The sequence below is a fragment of the Lepisma saccharinum genome, chromosome 3 (genome assembly GCF_977018435.1).
Source record: "Lepisma saccharinum chromosome 3, izLepSacc3.1, whole genome shotgun sequence".
Classification (NCBI taxonomy): domain Eukaryota; kingdom Metazoa; phylum Arthropoda; class Insecta; order Zygentoma; family Lepismatidae; genus Lepisma; species Lepisma saccharinum.
The window spans coordinates 11,552,463-11,576,434 of record NC_139231.1 but is presented as its reverse complement, the minus strand read 5'-3'; the positions used below and the strand labels follow the sequence as shown (position 1 = coordinate 11,576,434).

Here is a 23,972-nt window from a genome sequence, read left to right as displayed (position 1 = left end):
CCCCCTATACGCCTTCATGGCATGGTGCTATGCACAGGGGAACACTTTACCTTTTTTTTATCATTAAACTGTAAATAAACATGGCATCTGATATTTTTCGAACTATCATTAAAAAAATCTCAAAGATTCAGGTACAAAGACTATAAAAATATTTAAGACATAAGCAAGTTACTAAAGATATATCTGTGAAACTTACTTGTAAATGTTCTATTAATTTCGGTGGCCTCTGCCACCATCCACTTACGTCTTATATTATCAACTGCGTTGTTTATTCCCCTTAATATGAATTCGGAACCTTTGTTCGTGAAGGAGCTACGGGAATATGAGAGGAACAAACGCAAACCTTTTTTTCCCAAGTGGATGGTGGCAGAGGCCACCGAAATTAATAGAACATTTACAAGTAAGTTTCGCGGATATATCTTTAGTAACTCGCTTACGTCTTATATTATCAACTGCGTTGTTTATTCCCCTTAACATGAAAACATTTAAGTTAATAAAGTTACAATTATAGAGTACATCCACATCCAGAATGTTTTATTTTCACTGGAAGAAAAGTTACTGAAATTATTATTAGTTTCATTAACAAACTCAACAAACATTTACATAGTATTCATGGTGGTTGCGGTAAACGCGGTTTAAAATTACTTACGTGAAATTTAGAAGATTTCGTACTTCCACGTTGCACAATTTAATGGTTCAATCCTATCAATTTCGAAGATCCACTGTCTTCATTCACAAAAGGGTACGGCGTTTGAAGCGGAGATGGTACCGCGTCACTACATTGTTTGTTCCCGGGCGACGGTGGTTGCGATTTTTCCCGTTCGGCAGCACTGGCGCGCGCATCTTGGTTTGTGTCGTCTGCTTCCTGTTGTCCGGTGGCGTTGTCAGTTGGGGGTTGGGGGGCCGGGCCGTGTTGCTCGGTAATGTGCCGTTCCTGTTCCCCGCGTGGTTGGAGGGGGGTCGAGTATGTGCATAGCATCTTTTCTTTTTCAGGTCGGGGATCTTTCTGAGGACAGGGTGCCAAGTTGGGTGTGCTTGTCCATTATCCAGGTTTAGTGCTGGTTTCTGCTGGATGATGGCATGGGTTTCTTTGATGGTGTTTTCTATGACGGAGCTGGTTGGGTGAAGTATGGATATGGAGGAGATGGTGTGGTTAGTGGAGTGGAGATGTTGGGAGAGGCCTGATTTAGGTGTGTCATTTTTGGAAAAGTTTACTTTCTCTTGGTAGACAAAGGTTAGCATTAAAAAGCCATAGGGTGGAGCCAAAAATGGAGAGAAACTGTCTCCTAAATCTGCCACTGTTTAAGCTGCTGTTTTTTTCTCTTTCAGAACGTGATATCGTGGTACCATCTCCGCTTCAAACGCCGTACCCTTTTGTGAATGAAGACAGTGGATCTTCGAAATCGATAGGATTGAACCATTAAATTGTGCAACGCAGAAGTACGAAATCTTCTAAATTTCACGTAAGTAATTTACATAGTAGTTACAGTATCAGAAACAAAAAGTGTACGTTTACGTATATTTTTTTTATTTGCTTTAATCAAACTCTTCAAATATTTTACAGGCATATTTACTAGAAAAAGCCTTTCTATAAAAACATATATCTATGTGCATGGTGCCAAAAACCATGCAAGCAATTATAATCAAGTTTTTTTTAAAAAAATAGATTAAAAAATCAATTTAAATATATAAAAAAATTAACAATAAATATTTTTTAAATAAAACTGATGATTTTATCCACCCTGGTCTGAAGACTAAAATATCTTCATCAGAGTTAAAAGCTGAGGCTGTAAAAGGGCTGCTCAGCACATATAAGGACACAACAGACATAAGACTAGACGACAGAGCCTTATTGGCATGGAAAAAGCAGTTACCAGGGTGTACTACATAGAAGTGAGGTTGACATTTGGGTGCCCTACCAGAAGGTCACTTCCTTACACAGTGGCATCTCGTCCCTTGGGGCTTCCGGGGCTTAGCCCCTAAGAAAAACGGACGTATTCACGTAATTATCAATCACCATAACGCATAACTATCACACAGTCTTTTAAAAGGCGATTGCGATGGATACGACAGCGATCCTAGCGGCATTGATGTCAATTTCGGTCTGCGGGGCACGTCGCAAAGGAAGGCGTGGCCTACACCCACCTACGCTACAGTGAAGGTCACGTGCTAGCAGAGAGAGAAGGGGAGAGTCCAATGGATTTGAGTGCTGATTCGGGGTTAACTCCGTTGTGTCACGTTCGATCTCGCATGTTGTTCTGTAGTGTTTTGGTGGCTTTCATTCGCTATGTTTGAGTGAGTTTGGCAGGGTTGATGTTCGAACACAAATTGATGAAGGACATAGGCTGTCAATTACAAGACACAATGAATTTGTCTGGAAAAATAGGCATATATTAAATAGAATTATCGATTGCTTAAAATTCTGTGGTCGACATGAACTTGCTCTACGAGGACATAATGAAAGAGAACAATCTTTAAACAGAGGCATCTCCCCAGATTTATTATCCCTTCATAGAAGAGGGAAAACTAAAGAAGGAACTTCGTGTTCTTTATTGTAGTGAAGAGTTGAAAAACATAACTCTATCAGTAGATTGCATTCATTTTTTATTTAAAATTATTTAGAGGGTACATTTTCAGAAACAGTAAAAATGACAAACATAGTTTTAATAACTCCAGTGGCAACAGCTGAATCTGAACGATGTTTCAGCACATTGAAGCGTATTAAAACCTGCTTAAGAAATGCAATGGGACAAGACAGACCAAATGCCTTGGCACTTGCTTACAATAGAGAAAGAATACATTTCAAACATACAGGGCTTCAACGAAAAAGTAATAACAAAATTTGCTGAGCAGAAGAACAGGAGTCAACGTTCGTAGAAAGGTATGTTTCACAACAATACCTGTTTCTTTTGTAATCATGTAAATTGTCATTATATTTTAAATTCTTTAAAAAAATAAGTCCAGTTTTGTACTTTAGAAGAAGATAAATACCCGTTTTTTTGTAATTCATGTAATTTGTCATTACATTTTAAATTCTTTCAAAAAAGTAAGTCCAATTTTGTAGTCTAGAAGAAAAAAATACCTATTTTTTGTAATTCATGTGAATTGTCATTATATTTTACATTCTTTAAAAAATAAGCCCCTGCCAAATTTGAGGCCATGAGACGCCACTGTCCTTACACACCTACACTTAATCACAGTGATGACATTACCTCTGGTCATCGGAGAGGCCCCTTACAGCTAATCCTGTTGAAACAGCCCTAGTGTCTAGGGTTAGGTACAAGTTTCTGACGTTTATCAATAAATTTTGTACTAAAATTTTCTCCAATTTTAACTGCATGTCCCTAAAAGGGCATACAGCAAAGGATAATCATTATATTTGTCCATGTAATTGTTAAAGGTGCTGTTTTATGGAATTAACTATGTAACTTACATGAACAGATTTAAAATTACACCTATCATATTGCTTAAGCTTGCACTATGTTAACATACCCTATAAAATTCTGCAGACTGGTGTAGAAATGGCCGCTCAAAATCTTCCTCATACACGGACCTGCCATCAATACCCAGAATCATGAGCATGGCGCATGCATTCTTAATGGCAATACGATCGACCACCTCTCCTTTCCGCTCCCTCATAACCATGTCAAGTAGAGTCTCTCGCAAATGATCTCTGATGCACCCATATCTCACTACCTGGAATAAGCGATGAGTGCTCAATTAGTGGATGAAATCATGTGCAATTAACTGATATCAAAATTATTTATACTTATCCACATTATTACAGCAGTCACGTAAAATATAAATTACAGTGAAACCTCGATTTTACGTTTTTCAGGGGACCAAGCTCAAAAAACTTAAAACATGGGAAAATGTAAAATCAAGGAAATTTTATAACATTTTGCTATGTTGGGACCATCAAGACGGAATGTATAATGCGGGAAAATGTAAAACCGGGGTTCCACTGTACATTCCGTTGTATTTGTTATTGTGGGAAATATGTCTGCACTGTAATATACATTATGTACATCAAAAGTGATGCTGTACACAAACACAAAACCTATGTTCAGGGCATCAAAACAAACAAATTTCTTTACCATTTTGCTTCTTAAGGCCTTGTTTTGACAGATCAGAAACACTTCCAGTGTTTCTATTTAACTTGTCAACTTCAAAATATTATTGGAAACATATTGCATCAAATGAATCACACCATCTGAATACATCAAGCAAACTACATTATGCAATAGTCCTACTAATGACTGAATCCAACATAACTGTGATAAAAATCACTAATAAAGACCATCTCCCGTGAAATAATTATATTTCCTTATATTCTTCAGGAAAATAACGTCCAAAAGGACGTTTGCCTCCATAACCTTTTACCTCCGCTTTGGTAGGAATGATCTCAGTTTGAACTCTGTTCCACTGCAACTTATCTCCCAAATATTTATATTATTAATATTAGTTCTCCTAAGCATGTTAATCTGCATAGATCAAAATAGAGTATAAGCAATTTATTACAAAAACAAACAAATTACTTAACCCCTTCAGGACTAACTTAAACTCACTCTTCATGATAAAATAAAATACCAGGGCTGAGCCGATACCTTAACCGATGATTCCAACCGATACTGATGCCGATATTGATACTTGTATAATTTCAGTTTAAAATAACGAAGGCTAGTTACTGCGTCACAAAACTCATCATATCAGATTCTATAAATGATCAAATTATTCTCATATAGCATTATATGACTTAAAATTTCCTGTGACATTTTATGTGAACTTCCTTCTACCCCCAGAGGATGCAAAGAAAGAAGAAGTTTTGGAAATGTTGTAAGCATTCTTAAAATGTTGCATATACACTGAAAAAGTCTGTGGATTATCATAAGTGTCCCTGTTTCATTTCATGATTCCCAAATCCATTACACAACTCTTTAAGGGGAGAGAAAGTTATAGCGTGTAAAATAAAATTTATGTAGTGCATATAGCGTACAACTTGCACAAGGAATGCAAAATAAATACAAATGTAAACAACATTCTTATCGTTTGGATTAACCTGGAGAGGGTGGAAAACGACGGAAAAATATACACAAATACAGATATATATTTAATACTCATTTGGAAGCTCTGTATATGCCCTGCTGTCCATTAGTCTCTTGTCATTTACAATAAAAACAAGTCACTGCAGTGACGGCATCGGCCAGCAGTCACACAGAAGGGTAGAACACAAGAAGAAAATCCACAACCCTCCCTCAAACAGCAACATTCATCCATCTCCCAGGAACTCCGGAATGAGCCTGGCATTATAATAATGCTGGTTTTAAAAACTTCACGCTTTTGACCCACGATTTTGCGAACAAGAATTTCCAGGAGTGTGCATCATTTTCGGAAACATACATGGAATTCTTGTGCGGGAGCCCAACCTGTCACAAGGAAGGGTGAACGAACTTTTGAAAAGGATAAACCTTGACGTTTCTCTTGGCAGCTCTAGCCACTCAAAATCTTTGGTATCGGATGGTATTGGTGAAAAAATGAACCGATACTAGCCGATACCGATCGGTATCGGCCCAGCCCTATAAAATACCTAATATGTTTTTATTATCGATTTTAATTACTTTAATGTAGAATAGTACAGCTTTCAATATATACAGAAATACAACTCCAAAAAAAAAAGTGCAGAGTTATCTTGGGCTGTATGCATATTATTAATTTCAATGGAAATACAAATTTTAGCAATTGGATTTATGGTCTAAGATTGTATGCATATAGTGAAAAATATAAAAAAAACACTATTGCATTTATGAACTATTAATCTAACTTACAGTGTTCTATTCTGAGTCATGTTTTATTTATAAAAAGCTTGTTGTTACAGCTAGGAAATAATTCACACTGATGTTGAACATAATTTGCTATCCCACATGTAAAATGACATCCATTCAGGAAAATATGTCACCATGAGTTATTTCATGATAGAAACATAGGGATCTGGAAATGTGTTGATCACAAACACACCTCAGGATACAAATATTTGACCAGAATTTGAAACCCAAAATTACTAGGGAAAAGTACTGAAGAGGTTAGAAAACTACAAGTATGCATCTTAAGAATATACAATCTATAACAAATTGTTTGCAAGAGAACTGGAGGAATGGAACTCCAAAATGCAGTGTTTGAGGTGTTTAACATATCTACTTGCTTTGAAGAGTTCTATTTGGAGAGAGATCAATGCATATCCATCTCTTCTCTTGGGGTCCCAGGTTCGATACCCGGTGGGAGCACATAGTGAACCTGATCCCACTTTAAACTGTACATCCAGTCCCGATTAGCCTTACTGTAAATAAAGTGGACTCAATCAATCAATAACTCCATCTCTTATCTTTAGTTGTAAAGGGGAGTCACATACCTTTAATTTAGTGACCAGTTGTTTTATTATTATTATTATTATTATTAATACATCGATCTGACTCCAAACAAATCTCTTCAAAGTAAGTAGATACATAAAGAAATTGAACACTGCACTTTTGGAGTTACATTTCTCTGGTTTTCACACAATAAATTGTGCCACTATACCTGAAAATGTTATTAGAAATAAGTATACACAATCAAAAATGTGCAAATTATTTTTACAAATAGAAAGTGTTTCAACATTATTCCTTCTTAACCCCTTAAGTGTGGATGGGGTACATATACGCTCTCCTCATTGTGCTGATGTAGTGTGAAGGCGTATACAGTGGAACCTCGATTTTACGTTTTCCAGGGGACCAAGCTGAAAAAACTTAAAATGCTGGAAAATGTAAAATCGGGGTTCCACTCTATATATACACTTTATGTTTGTTTCAACTATATTTGATTTACTAGGGCATATATAGTCACACAGACGTTTGGTGAGATAGTTCTAGCTGTAGTAGAAACAAAAAATAGTAGCAAGAGAGGAAAAAGGCAAAAAAGAAGACTAAACTAATTTTTCTCTTCTTCTTCTTTCTTTTCTTCTTTTTCCTCTCTTGCTATTTTTTGTTTCTACTACAGCTAGAACTATCTCACCAACATCTATGTGACTATATACGCCCCAGTAAATTGAATATAGTTGAAACAAACATAAAGCATATATACGCCTTCCACACTACAGCAGCACAATGTGGAGGGCGTATACTGAATTTGACGAAATCTAGCAAAAAAACTACATTTTCCAGTAGCGACTTGTTCAACAAATTCCACACTTAAGGGGTTAAAGAAAAAAATAGCTTTTCCGCCCTTCCATATACTCTTTTATGCCAGAAACTCCAATTTTATGTTACCAGATTTTACACATTCCTGCATTATAGTGTACATTCAGTCTTGATGGTCCCAGCAGAGCAAAATGTTATAAAATTTTCCTAGATTTGACAAGGTTGCACTGTATATATTTCAGTGACTTCTGCTACACTCAAAGTGCACTTAATTGGAAGAAAAGCAAAAAGCAAATTAGTGAATCTGTGTCACAAAATCAGACATTGTACATATTTTATACCAAAGTTAAAATTAATATTTTGCTGGAAATGAAGAGCTCTACAAAAAATCTTTCTTAAAATCACAAGAAATTATATGAAATGCTTCAATTACCTGATCCCTGAATATGATTAGCCCTAGGTTGTATACATTATCTACATTGTTTTGCTGCACATACACTCGATCCATATACATCAGAATGTCTCGGATCATAACCATAGATGTCTGGTGATCGTTCCACGCCTGGTTCAGAGTCTGCAAAAAGTTGTTGTGCAATGCCTTCAAAACATCTTCTCTGACCTGGGGAGGAGAAAGAAGCTGCTTAGAATGCTCAATTATACAAATAATATCCACCAGTAATAAATAATTTTCCATGAAAAAAAATATATTGTGAATCTCTCTTCCCCCCCCCATGGGTGTTCCCCTGCACATACACACACACAGAGTTAATGAGATAGATACATGGGGGGGGGGGGTCACCATATAATATTATTGGAGACATGCATGCAGGAACACACCCTTCCCTGTGTGTTATTCTGTGTAATTAACTACATACACAGAGATTTGTGTGTGTTCACGGGTAGTAATATACAGGGTGACCTGTCAGTATGGTGGTTGAATTTTTAAAGTCAGTTATACAGAGTGAGAGGGAGAGAGTGTGTGTGTGTGTGTTTTAGCCGCCACTCAAGGTCAAACGACTTCAGTTGACCGTCTGTTCAGTGTGTGCGAAGTTTCGTAGTGCTGTCATTGTAGTTATTGTTTCTCTGTTTACAATGTTCAAAAAAATTGAAAATGCCGCCACTTGTCAAGTTAGAGCTGTGATCACATTTCTCAACGCCAGGAATGTGCAACCATGTGATATTCACAGTCAATTAAAGGAGGTTTATGGAGACAATGTTATTGATGAGTAGTCTGTTCAGCGCTGGTGTCGAAACTTTAACTCGGGGAGGGAGAACATCCATGATGAAGGTTCCGGGTGCCCATCTGTCATTACGGACGAACAGTTGAGTGCAGTTGACAAATTCATCAAGAACGATCGGAGGGACACACTGGATGAAATCAGTGGACAGTTCCCTGATGTTTCACGAACAATTCTTCATGAAATTGGCAAAGATCATCTGAAGTATGGGAAAATTTGTGCAAGGTGGGTCCCTCGCTTCCTTACTGATGAGCACAAAAAGAAGTGTATGGGTGCAGCCATGGATTTTTTGGGGCATTATTCCGATGAAGGAGACTCTTTCTTGACTCACATCGTCACTGGAGACAAAACATGGGTTTTGTATGCAACACCTGAGAGCAACGACAATCAAGGGAGTTGCATCACGCTCATTCACCAGGCACAACAAAAAAGTTAAAGATGGCAGAGTCTACCCGGAAACTCATGGTAACTGTTTTCTGGGATCGACGAGGTGTAGTGCTCATTAATTTTCTGCCCCGCGGAGCCATTCAATATCAAGGCTGATTCTTATTGTGACACATTGAAGAAATTACGGTGGGCAATTCAAAATCATTGGCGAGGTCTGTTGTCAACCAGCGTCATTCTCCGCCACGACAATGCCAGCCAGGCCTCATACTGCTGGGAAAAAACAGCAACTTCTGCAACAATTCAGGTGAGAAATTTTCAACCATCCACCATACATCCCGGACTGGCTCCTGATCTCTTCACAAAACTAAAGGACTTTTTGGGAGGAAGGACATTTCACAGTGATGAGGAACTGAAAGAAGGGTGACTCCTTTTCTCAATGGACTGGAGGCAGAGAAATATGAAGCTGGGTTACAAAAACTCAGTCCCACGTTATGACAAATGTTTAAATGTACATGGTGACTATGTATAGAAGTAGTTTAAAGTTTGTTAACAATTACCAAGTTTTGTCAAAAAATATTTTTTTAAAAATTCAAAAACGGGTACTACTTTCCGGATGTCCCTCGTATATTGAGTTTCCGTACAGAAATTTCCATTATCTTTGTTTTTTAAATAACAAATACAGTGTGTGTTTCTTAATATTTGTGTATCATGTGTATCATTAAATCAGAATAATAAACATGCAATTATAAATTTGTGGACTCCTGCTAGAAGATTGATTTGGTGTTTTAAGTCAACTTTATGCACAGTAAGGCTAATCAGGACTGGTCTTACAGTTTAAAGTGGGATCCGAACCACTATGTGCCTCCACCGGGAATCCCTTGATTACAAGGCAACAACGCAACTACTGCACCATCGGGGAGACCTGTTGCTAGAATTCTAAAATCTGCAGCAATATGGTAGTCACCCATATATTACAATGTATTGCATAGTTGCTCATACTGTTACCCGTTGAGTCTTCTTTAGGAAGGCCACTTTGGTGCAAGAATGAATTGCTTTTAATCGAATTTTGTATTAATTAATAAATTAAATGTCTTAAGATCACATTTCAACAATGTGTAGTTTTATCTTGGTTGGATTCATGGCTTTCTTAGCCCATATTTTTAAAAAGAAGGAAGAAAAAATGCTGCCTCATGAGAATATTCTAAGTTTTGTCTACCCCCTGTATGGTGCAATCCAATGTAATGGACGTAACATTCAAATCTCTTAGGCTTTTGTTAGCAGCTTCCATACAGTCAATGGAAGATTAAAAACAAAAATTTACTCAACTGTAGCCCATTACAGTGTTTAGTTGTGTGGTGGTTAGAACCTGTATGGTGTGCTAAAAAAAAACATTTTGAACTTTGTCATAATAGATGTAACCTAGATTGGACATAACATGTGTAATGCTTAGGGAAAATTACAATTTCCTGCAAAAGTACAAAATTTTATACAAAAAACTTCCGCAAGTAGGTCATCAGATGTACTTCATTACCAATGTGAATATGTCAAGATCCTTCAAACAGCTTCCATATAGCAAATGCTTGAAAGCCTGTGAAAGGACACAACACAGCAATATCTACTGCAACAGTTTATCTACGCATTCCTTCAACAAATCATATAACAGGATGTTCTTGTGATGCAGAGTTGCCAACCACATTTTCCTGGATTGTTGGAGCAATATACGTGACACAATGTTTTGAGAACAATTTGTTCCATTTTTCATGGCCATGTCATGTCCACTTTATGCTGGAATGTATCATATCACACGTTCTCCTTTGTGGTCGTGCGGTCTAAGGCACTGCGCTTTGGATTCAGACTGCGGGACAGAATGGGTTCGAGTATGCCTGGGTTCTCGGCCTGTGTATAGAACCGGTGGCCACCATCGTGAGGAAATTGGGGAGCTACAAGCGAGTAGCGCAACCCGGTCATAAAAATCTCCTATAATGACTGGGGGTTCAACATGCTGACCCCACGTTACACCATTACCGGTTGAAGAACTCCACACCTCTACGTAGGATTGTGGGAGGGAGACTGGCAGTCGGGAGATAGGTCAAGGCCCTTACGGGCTGTAGAGCCATGGGTTTGTTATCATATCGCACACCCACAAATATGAAGACTCGGGGAAAAAACAGGTAAGCCAATAAGCATGTTACACATTGCCAAATTGCTACCTTCTACATTTCATAGCTCTCAGCGAAGCCTCTCTTAATCTTGGATTGAAAGAACAGCACTAACTCACTCACACCAGACAATTGACTTACTTGTTTCTTTCCCTGACCCTTCATATTATCACACTTATTTCTCAAACCACTAAAAAAAGATGGAATAATGAGAAACCAACAAACATTTCATATTTAGTGAGAATAAAAACCTGTTAACAAATTACACACACCTTGTGTGTTAGAAATACTTAACAGAAAAACAAATTAACTGTACTCAAAGCAAAATTGTGCTAATTTCATACCAAGTTTTTTTAAAAAAAAAAATGACAAGGAATAAAAAAAATCAAACCCACACTTGTGAAAGAGTACTTGGCATTATAAAGTCACCTACCTCAGTGACTCTCAAACATTTACGGTAATATTCCATTCAACTTGACTTGTTTGTAAACAACAAAAACAAATGTGAATCATGCTTACCTTTGATTCCAAATGTTGTGTTACAACTTCTTTCAGGCCTGTGTACAACCGCTCACCATGTTTATGTAGAACCATGGTATATGCATTTCTGTACAGTTCTTCAAAACTTAGCCCTGAGTTATTCTTCTTTTGAATTTCCTGTATTGCATTCTTCAACAATGCCCAGATGTTCTCCACATACTTCTCATCCATGGTCATCTGATGGGAAGGAGAACAAGTAACAGCAAATGCAGAAGATTTCCAAAGCACTCTTATACACATATACTACTTGTAACTTGTGAAAAGAAAATACACATCAAATAATGCTCCTTCTGTGCAAGGATGTATTTAGGGGAAGGTCCAGATCCCCCCCCCCCCACCTAAAAGACCTACTAATTACAAAAATTAAATAATGAAAAATTAAAATAACTAAAATTAAATAATGAAAATAAAAATATACTTGTTCTTCAATTGATGTTTATTAATTTCTGCAAAACTTATTGCAAGGCAAGGATTATATTGTAATCGTACTACTTTGAATGACAATGGCAAAGTAGATTTATGCAAGATTTATTACTACTTATAACGTAACATTCATAAAGTATCACCAGGAACTTTACTTTTCGTCAACGGGTCTAACAACCTTTCTTTATATTTAATAAATATTCAATTCTTTATCTATTATAACATTAATTTCCTTGCCAGGGCAGTTTCTTTTTGTACAAATTTTGCCGACCTTAACTACATGTAAGCTATATAATGAATATATGCTGTTATATCACTATTCTTATACTGTCCTTTTAACTATTCATGTAATATAAATATGATTTTAATAAATTTGAATACTTTAATTAATACTACAGGGTTTGTCCAATAAGTATTGGGATTGATTTTGTTCGGCCAATGCAAAGGGGTGTGATCGGTGTTGTGGGATGTCATGTGAGCTAGGAGACCAAGCTCAGTTGCCTCCGAGCCTTTGGAGTGTGTAGGTTGCACCTGAAACGAAAGTGTATTTAGTGCTCGCATCGAGAGTCAAGATGCAGCGAACCATCAAGCAGCGTTGTGCCATCAAATTTTGTGTTAAACTGAAAAAATCTGCTACAGAGACTTTTGATATGATCCGTGAGGCTTACAAGGATGAAGTCATGTCCAGAAAGCATGTTTTTGAGTGGCATAAAAAAATTCAAAGATGCCTGGGAAGACGAACAACGTGCTGGACATCCGACATCAATCCAAAATGCTGAAAATGTGGCCAAAGTGAAAGAACTTCTGAACAGTGATCGCCGGTTAAATGTTCGTTTGATAGCACAGGAGTTAAATTTACTGAAATCCACTGGGCATTCAATTGTGACCGCAGATTCCTGGCTGCTGCATCACGACAATGCACCCTCACACATTGCTAATTGTGAGGGAAGCACTGGCCAAACACAATGTGGCAACGCTGCTGCATGCACCCTAGTCCAGATATGGCTCCCCCGACTTCTTTTTGTTCCCTCGGATCAAAGGACATCGTTTCGGGATGATTGAGGCGGTCGAAATGGCTTCGACGGGGTGCCTAAACAGCCTTGCGGTTGCAGACTTCCGGGGGGCGTATGAAGAGTGGAAAAAGCTCTGACAGCGGTGTATTGATGCAGGAGGGTCATATTTTGAAGAATATTAACACACTGTACATATATCTTCAATAAATTTCTATTTATGACTTCAGTCCCGATACTTATTGGACAAACCCCATATTTAAATTAATTTAATATAATGATTTTTATTTAAAAATTATTATTATTATTATTATTTTGAGACACTTTGTTTGGACCAACAAAACATTTTTCTAGATACGTGCCTGCTTCTGTGGTACGTTTCATAAATTTCTCAATATTTCAATGTCACAAATATTCATTTTTTCAAAGACCTACAAGTACAGTACACTTAAACATTACTGAAAGTTAATCATTAGTTGATGTGCAATTTTACTCTTCACAAAAAAGATTGCTGTTGTAACATAGACTTTTGAAATAAACTGATATCTAATTTATGACTTGTGTACATATGTTATGAAGTTTGTTTTAAGTCCACTTTATGCACAGATAGGTTAATTGGGACTGGACTTAAACTTTAAAGTGGAATCCAACCATTATGTTCTCCACTGAGTATCCAACTTGGGACCCCTCGATTACAAAGTAATGAATTTATCACTATGCCACTGGGGAAGTCTAATTTAAAATACCGTAATCTGGGGTGAATTCAGACGAGTGTATTTCCTCCATTGTCGAGCTTGCAACACTACACAAGTGTGTCGTGAGTTCCTGCATTGTAGCTTGTACCATAGCTGATAACCTTCAGTGGATAAATTTGTACACGTGTGTCAGCGTGCATTTGAGAAGTGTTGGAAGTTAAAAGAGAATTTATGTTGTCCCTAATAGTGGATACTTACGGCCATAGCTGATATACGAGGTGTGGCTAGGAAAAAAAACGATCCATGTTGCTGTCTACAAACGGCAAGCATGTCAAGGTCAAGCGGTGCATGAGTGTATAACGTGATATCCTGCCTATTGACTGTGTGATTCCCAGGCTGTGCGGCGCTCAGTTCCACTGTAGCTTGTGGACGAAGTGAACCGTACATCTGTGCTCCATCGGAAAAAAATGTTAACTATGAAAGGAGAACAGCGTATCAATTTAAAGTTTCTTATAAAACTCGAAAAATCTGCTACAGAAACTTATGGTTTGTTGAAGGAAGTGTACGGAGATGAGTGTTTATCACGCATGCAAGTTTTTGAGTGGTTTCAAAGGTTTAAAGAGGGACGAGAAGTGATCGCGGATGACTCGCATCTTGGACAGCCTTGCACGTCAAAAACGGAATCAAACATTGCAAATGTCGGTGAATTGATTTGAAAAGATCGTCACTTGAGTATTCGAGCTACTGAAAATAACCAACATTATTACATCACTGTGCTGACGACCCTTCGTAAACAAGTAAGAAGGCGACGACCTGATTTGTGGAAAAGCAAGTCATGGATTCATCAGCACAATGCTCCTGCCCACACGGCATTGTCAGTCAAGGCTTTTTTGGCCAAGCATGGGATCACAGTGTTAGAACACCCACTCTATTCATCGGATCTCGCTCTGTGCAACTTTTTTTTTTATTTCCAAAGGTCAAACCAGCACTGAAAGGAACCAGATTTATGACCATAGAATCTGTAAAAACCAAAGCGACGGAGGTCATGAACATGGTTTCAGAAAATTATTTCCAGCACTGCCTCCAGCAATGGAAGATTCGTATGGAGTGGGGTATCGATAGTTCAGGGGAGTACTTTGAAGGAGATAATGTTCGCATTGTACAATATAACCAATAAGAGATTTTGTAGCAACAGTCCAGTTTTTTCTAGCCACACCCCGTATAATGGTAGTTAGGAATTTTCGTTCCAGGAATGTGTCAACAGTGGAGATGTGAGGACAGTTCTGTGATAGTGTAAGTTGTGTGCATTTGCAAGCAGATGTATCACAACAGTCAAAGTGGAAGACAGTGCTTCTGCAGGGTTACTTCAGACAATTCTGTGTGTGTACAGAAAAAAAGTTGACGATAGAATTATGGAAACTATAAGAAATATTTGGAGAATGCCATACAAGATATGAAGGCAGGAAAATAAAGACAAAGCACTTAAAAAATAAACAGCAGTGATGCGAGATCAACAAGAGAGAAAGTCCATGTCAGAAACCTAGCTGCAATTGTGTTCTAGAAGAGAATATGTATGTAACACTGTGTTATATGTACACAGAGAACAAAAAAGAACAAAACCGTTTTGGGTGTAAATGGGTGTTGCTGTGAAATTTGTATGTCCTTACAATAACAGTACAAGAGTCTTCGTATTTCCTACTTTAGATGATGAGAATTCCTTTGGAAAAGAATCAGATCATGGAGATTATTCCAAAGCCACAAAAAAAAAAAAAAAAAAATTCACATTTGGATATGATATTTGGCTAATATCATTTTTTATCACACAGGGGCATTTGCTTTGTTTGGTCATGAAAAATTCACTGACAAATGTATTCGAAATGTAGTCTCTGTCAATTTCCCTTCTCAAAGTCCATGAAGATTTTTTAAAGCTCTAAACAAAGCAAAATATCTGGCGTCACTATTATCTGTACAGTCCAAAGTGCAAACTTCTGATCTGCGTGGTATGCTCAATTTCACGTCACTTCGGTGCTTTGTGGCAGTCATACCTTGCAAACTAACATTTCAGCATTTAAATTTCCACCACTGACTGGGTTTTTGTTGAAAGATTATTTTCAGTATATAAGATGATCCTCACAGACAAAATTGCGAAGTTTGACTGTGGATAACATGAAAAACTATTGTTGCCTAACTATAAGATGAAGAGTGGATTTTAATAGCAAATTTTCAGCGGTAAGTTCTGCCATCGCCGTGTGTTAGCCAACACACACAACGTTATGCAAGATAGTGCATATTGCAGGATATAGGTGTCACATTTTCTTTGCCAGTGACTATACCTAATCAGTATTTTTTAGAAATTTTGAACTAACTTAAGATTTTTAGAACCTATTTAAGGATTTTAGAGCCTATTTTAGGAACCTAGAAGCACACTTTTTAGGAGCTAAAAATCCGAGATCTAGTTATAATTAGGGGCATGCATATTTTGTTTTTGATGAAAAAACACATTGTAGTGTTAATTTTTCATGTTTTTGAAAAGTGTGAGGTGCATTTTGTGACCATATTTTGTCACGAAATAATGCGAAATTAACTGCAAAAAGCGAAATTAACTCTTAAACACGAAATTCAGGGTTTATTCACCGACGCGACACCTTCCGAGGTCTGAATTATCCTGAGAGTTATGCAATTCCCGGAAAATTGATTAATTCTGCTGTTAATATAGGAGAAGCAAAAATGGACTCCTTTACACAGAAATAAAATTAATACTCTGATAACTACATAAATGTGCGATTAGAAGTGAAATGTTAATTCTGTGGAATAAGTGTAGTTTTTAAATCAAATTTAGGATTATTTTCACAATTTTAAAACCACTTTTCATCCATTTTTTCACCGCTATAACACCGATATTATATTTTATTTACCGCTTTTGAACCCGAAATTTACCCAGGTTTTGTACCGAAATTTTGCCTTTTTATTTACCAAAAATATGTGCCTCTAGTTATAATGCATCTCTTCAAGCTAAAAGTGACAGACGTCCATATGAAAAACACATCATCGTAAACCATGCAAAACTTTCCACTTCCTCGAAGGTGTACAGAGGGTCACCAGCACTATAATTCCTTTTGTAATAAACAGTCCCATGGGGCAATGAAAAAAATGTCAATTTAGAGGTCTTTAACTTTAGAAAATTTTAATCTTCATATTTACTAATTAGTTTGAGACTGACATATCACATAGGATATACTGTTGTCTCCCATGGCCACACAGATCGAATGAGTTAATTCATGCTACACTGAGCTAGTATTTGTAGGTCAGTCCATCCAAACTTATATTTACGTCTTTGATAGTTACTACAATACAGATATTGGCACATAAAGTCGCCCCTTTTCTTATCTTCTCTAATTGCTACCCTAAAATTCATAATTTTTATTGGTACATGCATGAAGTCAAGGTGTGGTGGTACACAAGACTGAGAAAGAGTCTGGTATATTGCAGAATTATTGTCAACACTTCTCAAAATATTGACCACGCTGTCTGCTGCATCACCAAAAATATCTCTGTGAGCTATGCCAATCTCTTGATTTAACAAAGTCATTGTAAAATGTCGATGCATTTATTAGCTCATATCAGAACTAACAAATTTGGTAAAAATGTCATAGCCGGGAAATGGATTTCTTCAAATTTACAGGAGAAAGTACTTACGGAATTGAGTTTCTGTGTAATTTCGGAAGGTGTAGAAGTGTTTTCTTGCATTTTTCAATGTATTTGGCTGCTAAATCATGTATTTTTTTATAATAATGTCCGTCCGATGCACGAAAGCTGTTGCTTGCATTTCCATCCATGTACTTGAACCAGATGTTGCAAGCATCTGATGACGTAATCCCCAGTAAGTGTTTCCAAACACACAGTTTTTTCACTATATTGCCCAACCTAACCGTGATGGTGAGTGGGGCTATCGTGAATGGTTTTTGGGGCTATTCGTGAATGGTCATACTATCCCGAATGGTTTTTGGGGCTATGCGAGAATTTTTCTGTGAAGAAGGCTGAAACACTGCTTTGCCATTTGAAACACAGCATATCGACAACGCTAGTCAAGATTTGCCTGCCATTTTGCATGTTCAGGAAGCGAGAAAAGAACGAACAATAATTACTTGATATGTTGACAATAGATACTAATTTAGTTAAAAAAGCTAAATCCCTTGTTCAATAATCTTTCGCAATGCAGAATAAGTAAGTACGAATGTCAAAAATTACAGAATAAACGAGTTACGGACATATCCCGGCTTTGATAGTTTTACCACAAATTCAATTTAAAAAATCAAAATTCAGCTACATCTTGACTAAACATCTATATATTTGCTCAAATGTGTGATTTACTTTACACGCAACTTTCCCTACGCAATGTAACAAAATTTTGTCATATATCATTTTTCAGAGGGCTCAAGTATACCAAGGTCCACCACCCTGTCTTGTTGCCTGGCTTTCTAGACCAGTGTGTTCTACTACTGACTCTCACTAGCTGCTAAATTGCATCAGGATGCCAGGCCAAGACGAAAATTTTCAAGTTCCCACCGGGAATGGAACCATCTGCCTTGGTGGCAGGAATGAAGTAAGTTTGATGTAAACAAAACATTGTTCTGTTAGTAATATGTGCAACATAAAGAAGGATCATGTTTCACATAATTTTCTTTACCAAGGCAATCTTGTACTTTAATTGCACTGTTCACAATAATTTAAAATGTGAACAGTTAATTTAAGTGACTTGCCAGTAAATGGAGATTTGGTGTTAGAATTTATTTCTTTTTCATCTTAGCCTCATTACGGGACGGGAAACATCAAAATTATTGGTAAATTTTTGGAACCTAACTTACTGCAATATGGATGTTATGATTTGAAAAAATATGTACTCAGGGTACACAATGCCGTTATAGGCCTATAGTAATATAATGCTGATATAGAAAAACAAATACCACATTAAACGCTTAATAATTTTTCAAAATACCGATCACGCAAGAGTGATTAATAAGTCCGACAAGCTTTTAATCTAAATATGAGTGGCGGGTTACGATGGTTGTGACAAACTATTGAGATTACACATTACTAGGCTAGTTCGATTATATACAAAATTGCAAAATGCAATACATCAAATACGCAAATACGAAATGGGTTATTTGAATTAATATTAAATTCAATACACTGTGAACTGACAGGAACTATTTGTCAAATTTGTCGTCAAACAAAATTCAGTAGCTAGCCTAGGTCGTCATCCTACCGATTTCTTACCGAAATTGTTCGATTTCAAATTTCCACTTTACTCCACACATATTATTATTTTTTATTGAAAACACTTTTTCTCATCTTCTGTAAACTTACCGGGAAGGCTCTTATTCGCATCTTCCCTTCCTTTTTTGTCATTCCACTTTTCATGGACATCATTCTGGCTTTCTCTTTCACTTTTCAGCTCAATAATCTTCTCCCATTCATGCAAATGTAACACAACTCACAGTTCACAACACAGCTGCAAAATAGTCATAAGGTCGTAGTGAACGTTTGATATATTTCAAATTAACCTCAGGGGCTATATTTTATATACACTGAAATAAAACCTCCGAGAATTTTGCAATCCATGTATAAATCTACTTTAGTGATCTGGCCTACAGACGACCACGGATGAACAAACAAACCATCATGCAAAAAACATAGTTCTAAAATTTTCGTTAGTGTTGGCATAAAATCATTACCATATACACATATACAATATATATTTTAATTTATTTTCTACGTTATTCATTAATTAAAATCACATTGGCGTTTTTGTTTAATATTTATACTGAATTCTGTTCTTGCGGAATAATATGCCTTTCCAGGAGGATAGGACTATGTTCGACGTCACAAAGATAACAAATATGGCCGTCGCGGACATGATCAGGTGCACTGTGAAAAACTTCTTTATCCTGGCCAATTCCCGTTTGTTGGGGCAAATCACAAGCAAGCGATATTCTCATGCCGAACATACATTAAGGGTGATACAAGAAATAAAGATTAGACGACAAGAAGCTTTATTAGGCGGTGGACAGAAGAGAATCGATGATCAGCATAAGAAGGTAATGGAGAAACAAGTGAATAATGATCCGCGTCAGAAACGTGACTCAAAAATTTATTTGGGAACGTTATTATGATTCAATTTATTCATAATTTTCATAAGTGTCATTTATTTTCCAATCCTATTTTATTAACACTTACCTCTGACAATTTCGCAACAGTTGTCATTAATACTTTGACCATTGACTACCCATTAACCGGCGGGAAGACCAGCGAAATCGGCTGGAATTAGAAATCTGTATATTTCATATTTTGGAAAGAAGTGGAGATTATTTCCAGGCATTCATATATGACAGTATATTACTGAATCATCTACGAGGAATAAATGCAACTTCTGTCATGGAATGTTATTTACTGGAACCTCAGAATGTATACGTAGGCTGTCTGTACCTAAGTTTTTCCCATCAGAATTGTGTGGCAATGAAAAGTATTTGTGTCTAATTTTTCAAGAATGTTGGATCATTTTCTTATTATGGTATTGTCGAATGATGCGTTTGGAACCAAGAGGGAGATTTTAACATGTGCATTGCTTTTTGGTAGCAGAATTGTGTTTTTTAAATAGTTTATTCCAACTATTGTTTATCACTGGAAGTTTACACCACTTTCCACCAATTTGCTCTAATCCAGTTGCACCAATATAATAGCTATTATATATTTCTGTCATTTACAACTCAAGGCCTTTACTACACCTGTGTCTGTAGTTTCCAGCATTGGAGCTCCCATCCACCTTTGGATGCACCTGCCCATGCTGTCACACCATTAATTTATGGTGGAGGTAGGAGACCTGATGTGCTCTTACAGCATTGTATTCTAACCAATAAGTTGCTGACCAAGGCAGTTTATTAAGGTAAAAACACTTAACTGCCTTGGTCAGCAACTTATTGGTTTCAATATGGAAACAAGGCTTAATTATATTACATTGTATTCTGTACATGTCAAAGGAGTTGCTTGGGAAGGCCAGTCAGATGAGCAGGAAGCTTGAAATAGTGTTAGCCTTGTGCACAAGATTGGATTCCAGTTCCAAAAAAATAAAAAAAAATGTAAATGTCTGTTATATCGGAGACACATTTCTTCATTTTTACAGAAGAAACTACTTACGGAAGTGAGTTTCTGTAGCATTTTGAAACGTGGAGGTATTTTCTCACTGTAGAATGCTGCACAAAAAGAAATAAGCACTTTGGATATAATAAACTTGCATTTTGTGCAAAGCGACAACATTATGCTGTTGTTTCCACTATGTACCTGCAGATGGTGCGAGCATCGAAAGTCATGCGGTCTCGTCAGTGTTTCCAAATGTGCCTTTTTTTTTACGATAATTTTTTTTAACTATGCTTACCTAACCCAATCTAACCTAACCTTGCCAGAAATGGTCCGTGGGGCCGTCGTGAATGATTTTTGGGGCTATCCGTCAATGGTTCGTGGTGCTATCTATCGTGAATGGTTCGTGGGGCTATCGTAAATGGTTTTTGGGGCTATCCATCAATGGTTTGTGATGACATAATAAACAGGAAAGTATGTATATTTCGTTTAAGAAAGTTGAAACACTGCATACCCACTCCAAATTAACAAAACACAAGCACGACGCATGATGATCCGCATCTGTGCGTGCCATATTGTATGTTCCGCAAGGGAAGAAAGGAAACAAGAGAATTACTCGTAATGGGAAAAATCGAAGTTATGTTCATGTAAAAGCATAATGGCACCTTCAACTATGTTCCCTAATACACAAATGGTAAGTACGAACCATCCGAAACACAAAATATCCAAATTTAATGTGTATCCGATATAACAGTTTCTTTTACCTTCCTTACAGCATATTCTAAGGCAAAATTAAAGACCAATGGAGATAATGCATCTCCTTGTTTTAACCCATCATGAATTGTAAATTTGTCAGACATATTAATACCCACACGAATTTTACTTTCTGTTTCACTGGTGCATATTTTTATCATACTAACAAGCTTCTTAGGTATTCCAAACTCTACTAATATATTATATAATTTATCTCTTTTGACCGAATCATATGCTTTTTTGAAATCAATGAATAGCTGATGGACATTTTGATTATATTCCCACTTTTTTTCAAGTGTCTGTCTGATGTGAAAAATTTGATCTGTAGTTGATCTGTTACGTTTAAATCCACATTGATAATCACCTATAATTTCATTCGCATATGGTGTTAGTCTTGTTAAAAGAATGTTAGATAATATTTTATATGTTGTTGAGAGTAGAGAAATTCCACAGTAATTATTGCAGTTCATTTTATCACCTTTTTTAAACACAGGAACAATTATGGATTCTTTCCACTGTTGAGGGATTTCTTCTTTATTCCATATTAAACAAATTAATTTATGAATTTGACATATTAACGAATTTCCACCATATTTAATTAACTCAGCTGATATTAAATCAATGCCAGGTGCTTTGTTATTCTTTAGCCTTTTAATAGCATCTTTAACTTCAGTCAAGTTAGGTTCTCGAACTAAAGGTTCTGCTGTGTGTACCAGGTGTATAAGCTTAAATCTGCTGTTTTGTAGTCAGAAAAACACATGGTTTGTTCATAGAAAGCAGCAAGAAATTTATTCAAAGTACTTGCCCTCGCGAGCTACACATTTTGCTCACCTCTCGGGCAATTTATGGATACCACGCCGAAAAAAGTAATTCTCTTTCGAGGCAAACCACTCATCAAGCCATTTTCGGACATCTGCATATGAATCGAAGTGCTGCTCAGCGACGACGTGGCCCATCGACGAAAACAGATGGTAGTCGGAAGGGCCCAGGTCTTGTGAATAGGCGGGATGGGGTAGCACCTCCCAGTTGCGTGTCTCCAAGTAGTTTTGGACCAGTCTTGACGTGTGCTGTGGGGCGTTGTCGTGGAGGAAAATCAGCTTGCCATGTCTTTGTTGATAATCCGGCCTTTTGTCACACAGAGCACAGTGCAATTTCATCAGTTGTTGGTGGTAGCCGTGGGCAGGGACAGTTTCACCAGATTTCAGCAGCTCAAAGTAGACGATACCCTGTTGATCCCACCAAACACACAGCATCGTCTTCCGGCTGAAGCGATTTGGTCTCGACGAAGATGTTGATGGTTGGCCGGGATCAACCCACGATTTCTTGTGTTTAGGATTCTCAAAATATATCCACTTTTCATCGCCAGTCACAATCCGATGCAGGAAAGACTTTCTTTTATGTCTGGCAAGCAAGATTTCGCATGTGTTTTGGAGTCTCTCCAGCTGCCGATCGGTCAATTCATGCAGCACCCATTTTCCGATCTTTTGAACCTTTCCCATGGCACGTAGACGCATGGAAATGGCTGCTTGAGTAAGACCCAATTGCTCGGCAAGCATCTTTTGTGTTTGGGTATCGTTCTCGTCCAAAAGAGGCTGCAATTGATGGTCCTCAAACTTCCTGGGCCGATTTTCACACTTCTTGTCCCTCAGGTCAAAATTGCCATCTTTGAACCCACGAAACCAATCCCTGCACGTTGTTTCCGATACAGCACTGTCACCATAGGCCTCCACAAGCATTTGATGCGATTCGGCAGCCAATTTCTTCAAATGGAAGCAGAAAAGCAGAGCTTCCCGCATATGCTCTTTTTCTGGCACAAAACTAGACATGCTTACCACAGGAACACTGTCTGTTGTTGTCTGCACATGGTGGCGATGTGCACTGATTTGTGTTGGCAGATGTCCAACTCATACAAACACCAGGTATGGCGTGCCCATGGTAGCTTCATACACTCACTAACACAATCTATGAGCAAACAGCAGATTTAAGCTTATACACCTGGTACTTCATTTACTTCTGATTTATCTCCTACATGGACATTTAAAAGGTCATTAAAGTAGTTCTTCCATCTATTTAGAATATCGCTTGGGTCAGCTAGAAAATCACCGTCTTTATCTTTTATCAAGTTTACTTTAGGTTGCCACCCCTTTCTAAACTCATTTAAACCTTTATATAAATTTCTGATATTTTTATTTTTGCTGTTTGTTTCAATTTCGTTAATTTTGCTTTTGAAGTAATCTCTTTTTTTACTTCTAAACGTGCGGTTAACTTCTCGCTTTATTTTATTATAATTGTTTAGATTTGTATCATCAGAGTTATTTAACCACCTAAGTCTAGCCTGATTTCTTATTTCTATTAGATTATGACATTCATTATCAAACCATGGCTTACTTTTTCTCGGTTTATGGTATCCTATACTTTCTTTAGCTGCTGATTCTATTGCATTACGTATGTGCTCCCAATTCTT

The 23,972-nt window shown here is 37.2% G+C and overlaps 2 protein-coding genes across 2 annotated transcripts in view; one reads left to right on the top strand and one right to left on the bottom strand.

Annotated features, from left to right (window-relative positions):
- Cul3 (cullin 3) overlaps positions 1-19,288 on the bottom strand; it is a 61,152-nt gene extending 41,864 nt beyond the window's left edge. The window contains exons 1-4 of the mRNA XM_083118306.1: positions 18,989-19,288; positions 11,473-11,670; positions 7,603-7,788; positions 3,493-3,696 (exon numbers count right to left, since the gene is read on the bottom strand). Of these exons, the coding sequence (XP_082974432.1) occupies positions 3,493-3,696; positions 7,603-7,788; positions 11,473-11,670; positions 18,989-19,051 (651 nt within the window). The 5' untranslated portion in view covers positions 19,052-19,288. The remainder of the gene's footprint in view (positions 1-3,492; positions 3,697-7,602; positions 7,789-11,472; positions 11,671-18,988) is intronic.
- Positions 19,289-19,513: 225 nt separating this feature from the next.
- LOC145985703 (propionyl-CoA carboxylase beta chain, mitochondrial-like) overlaps positions 19,514-23,972 on the top strand; it is a 68,091-nt gene continuing 63,632 nt past the window's right edge. The window contains exon 1 of the mRNA XM_083119768.1: positions 19,514-19,719. Coding sequence (XP_082975894.1) covers positions 19,522-19,719 — 198 coding nt within the window. The 5' untranslated portion in view covers positions 19,514-19,521. The remainder of the gene's footprint in view (positions 19,720-23,972) is intronic.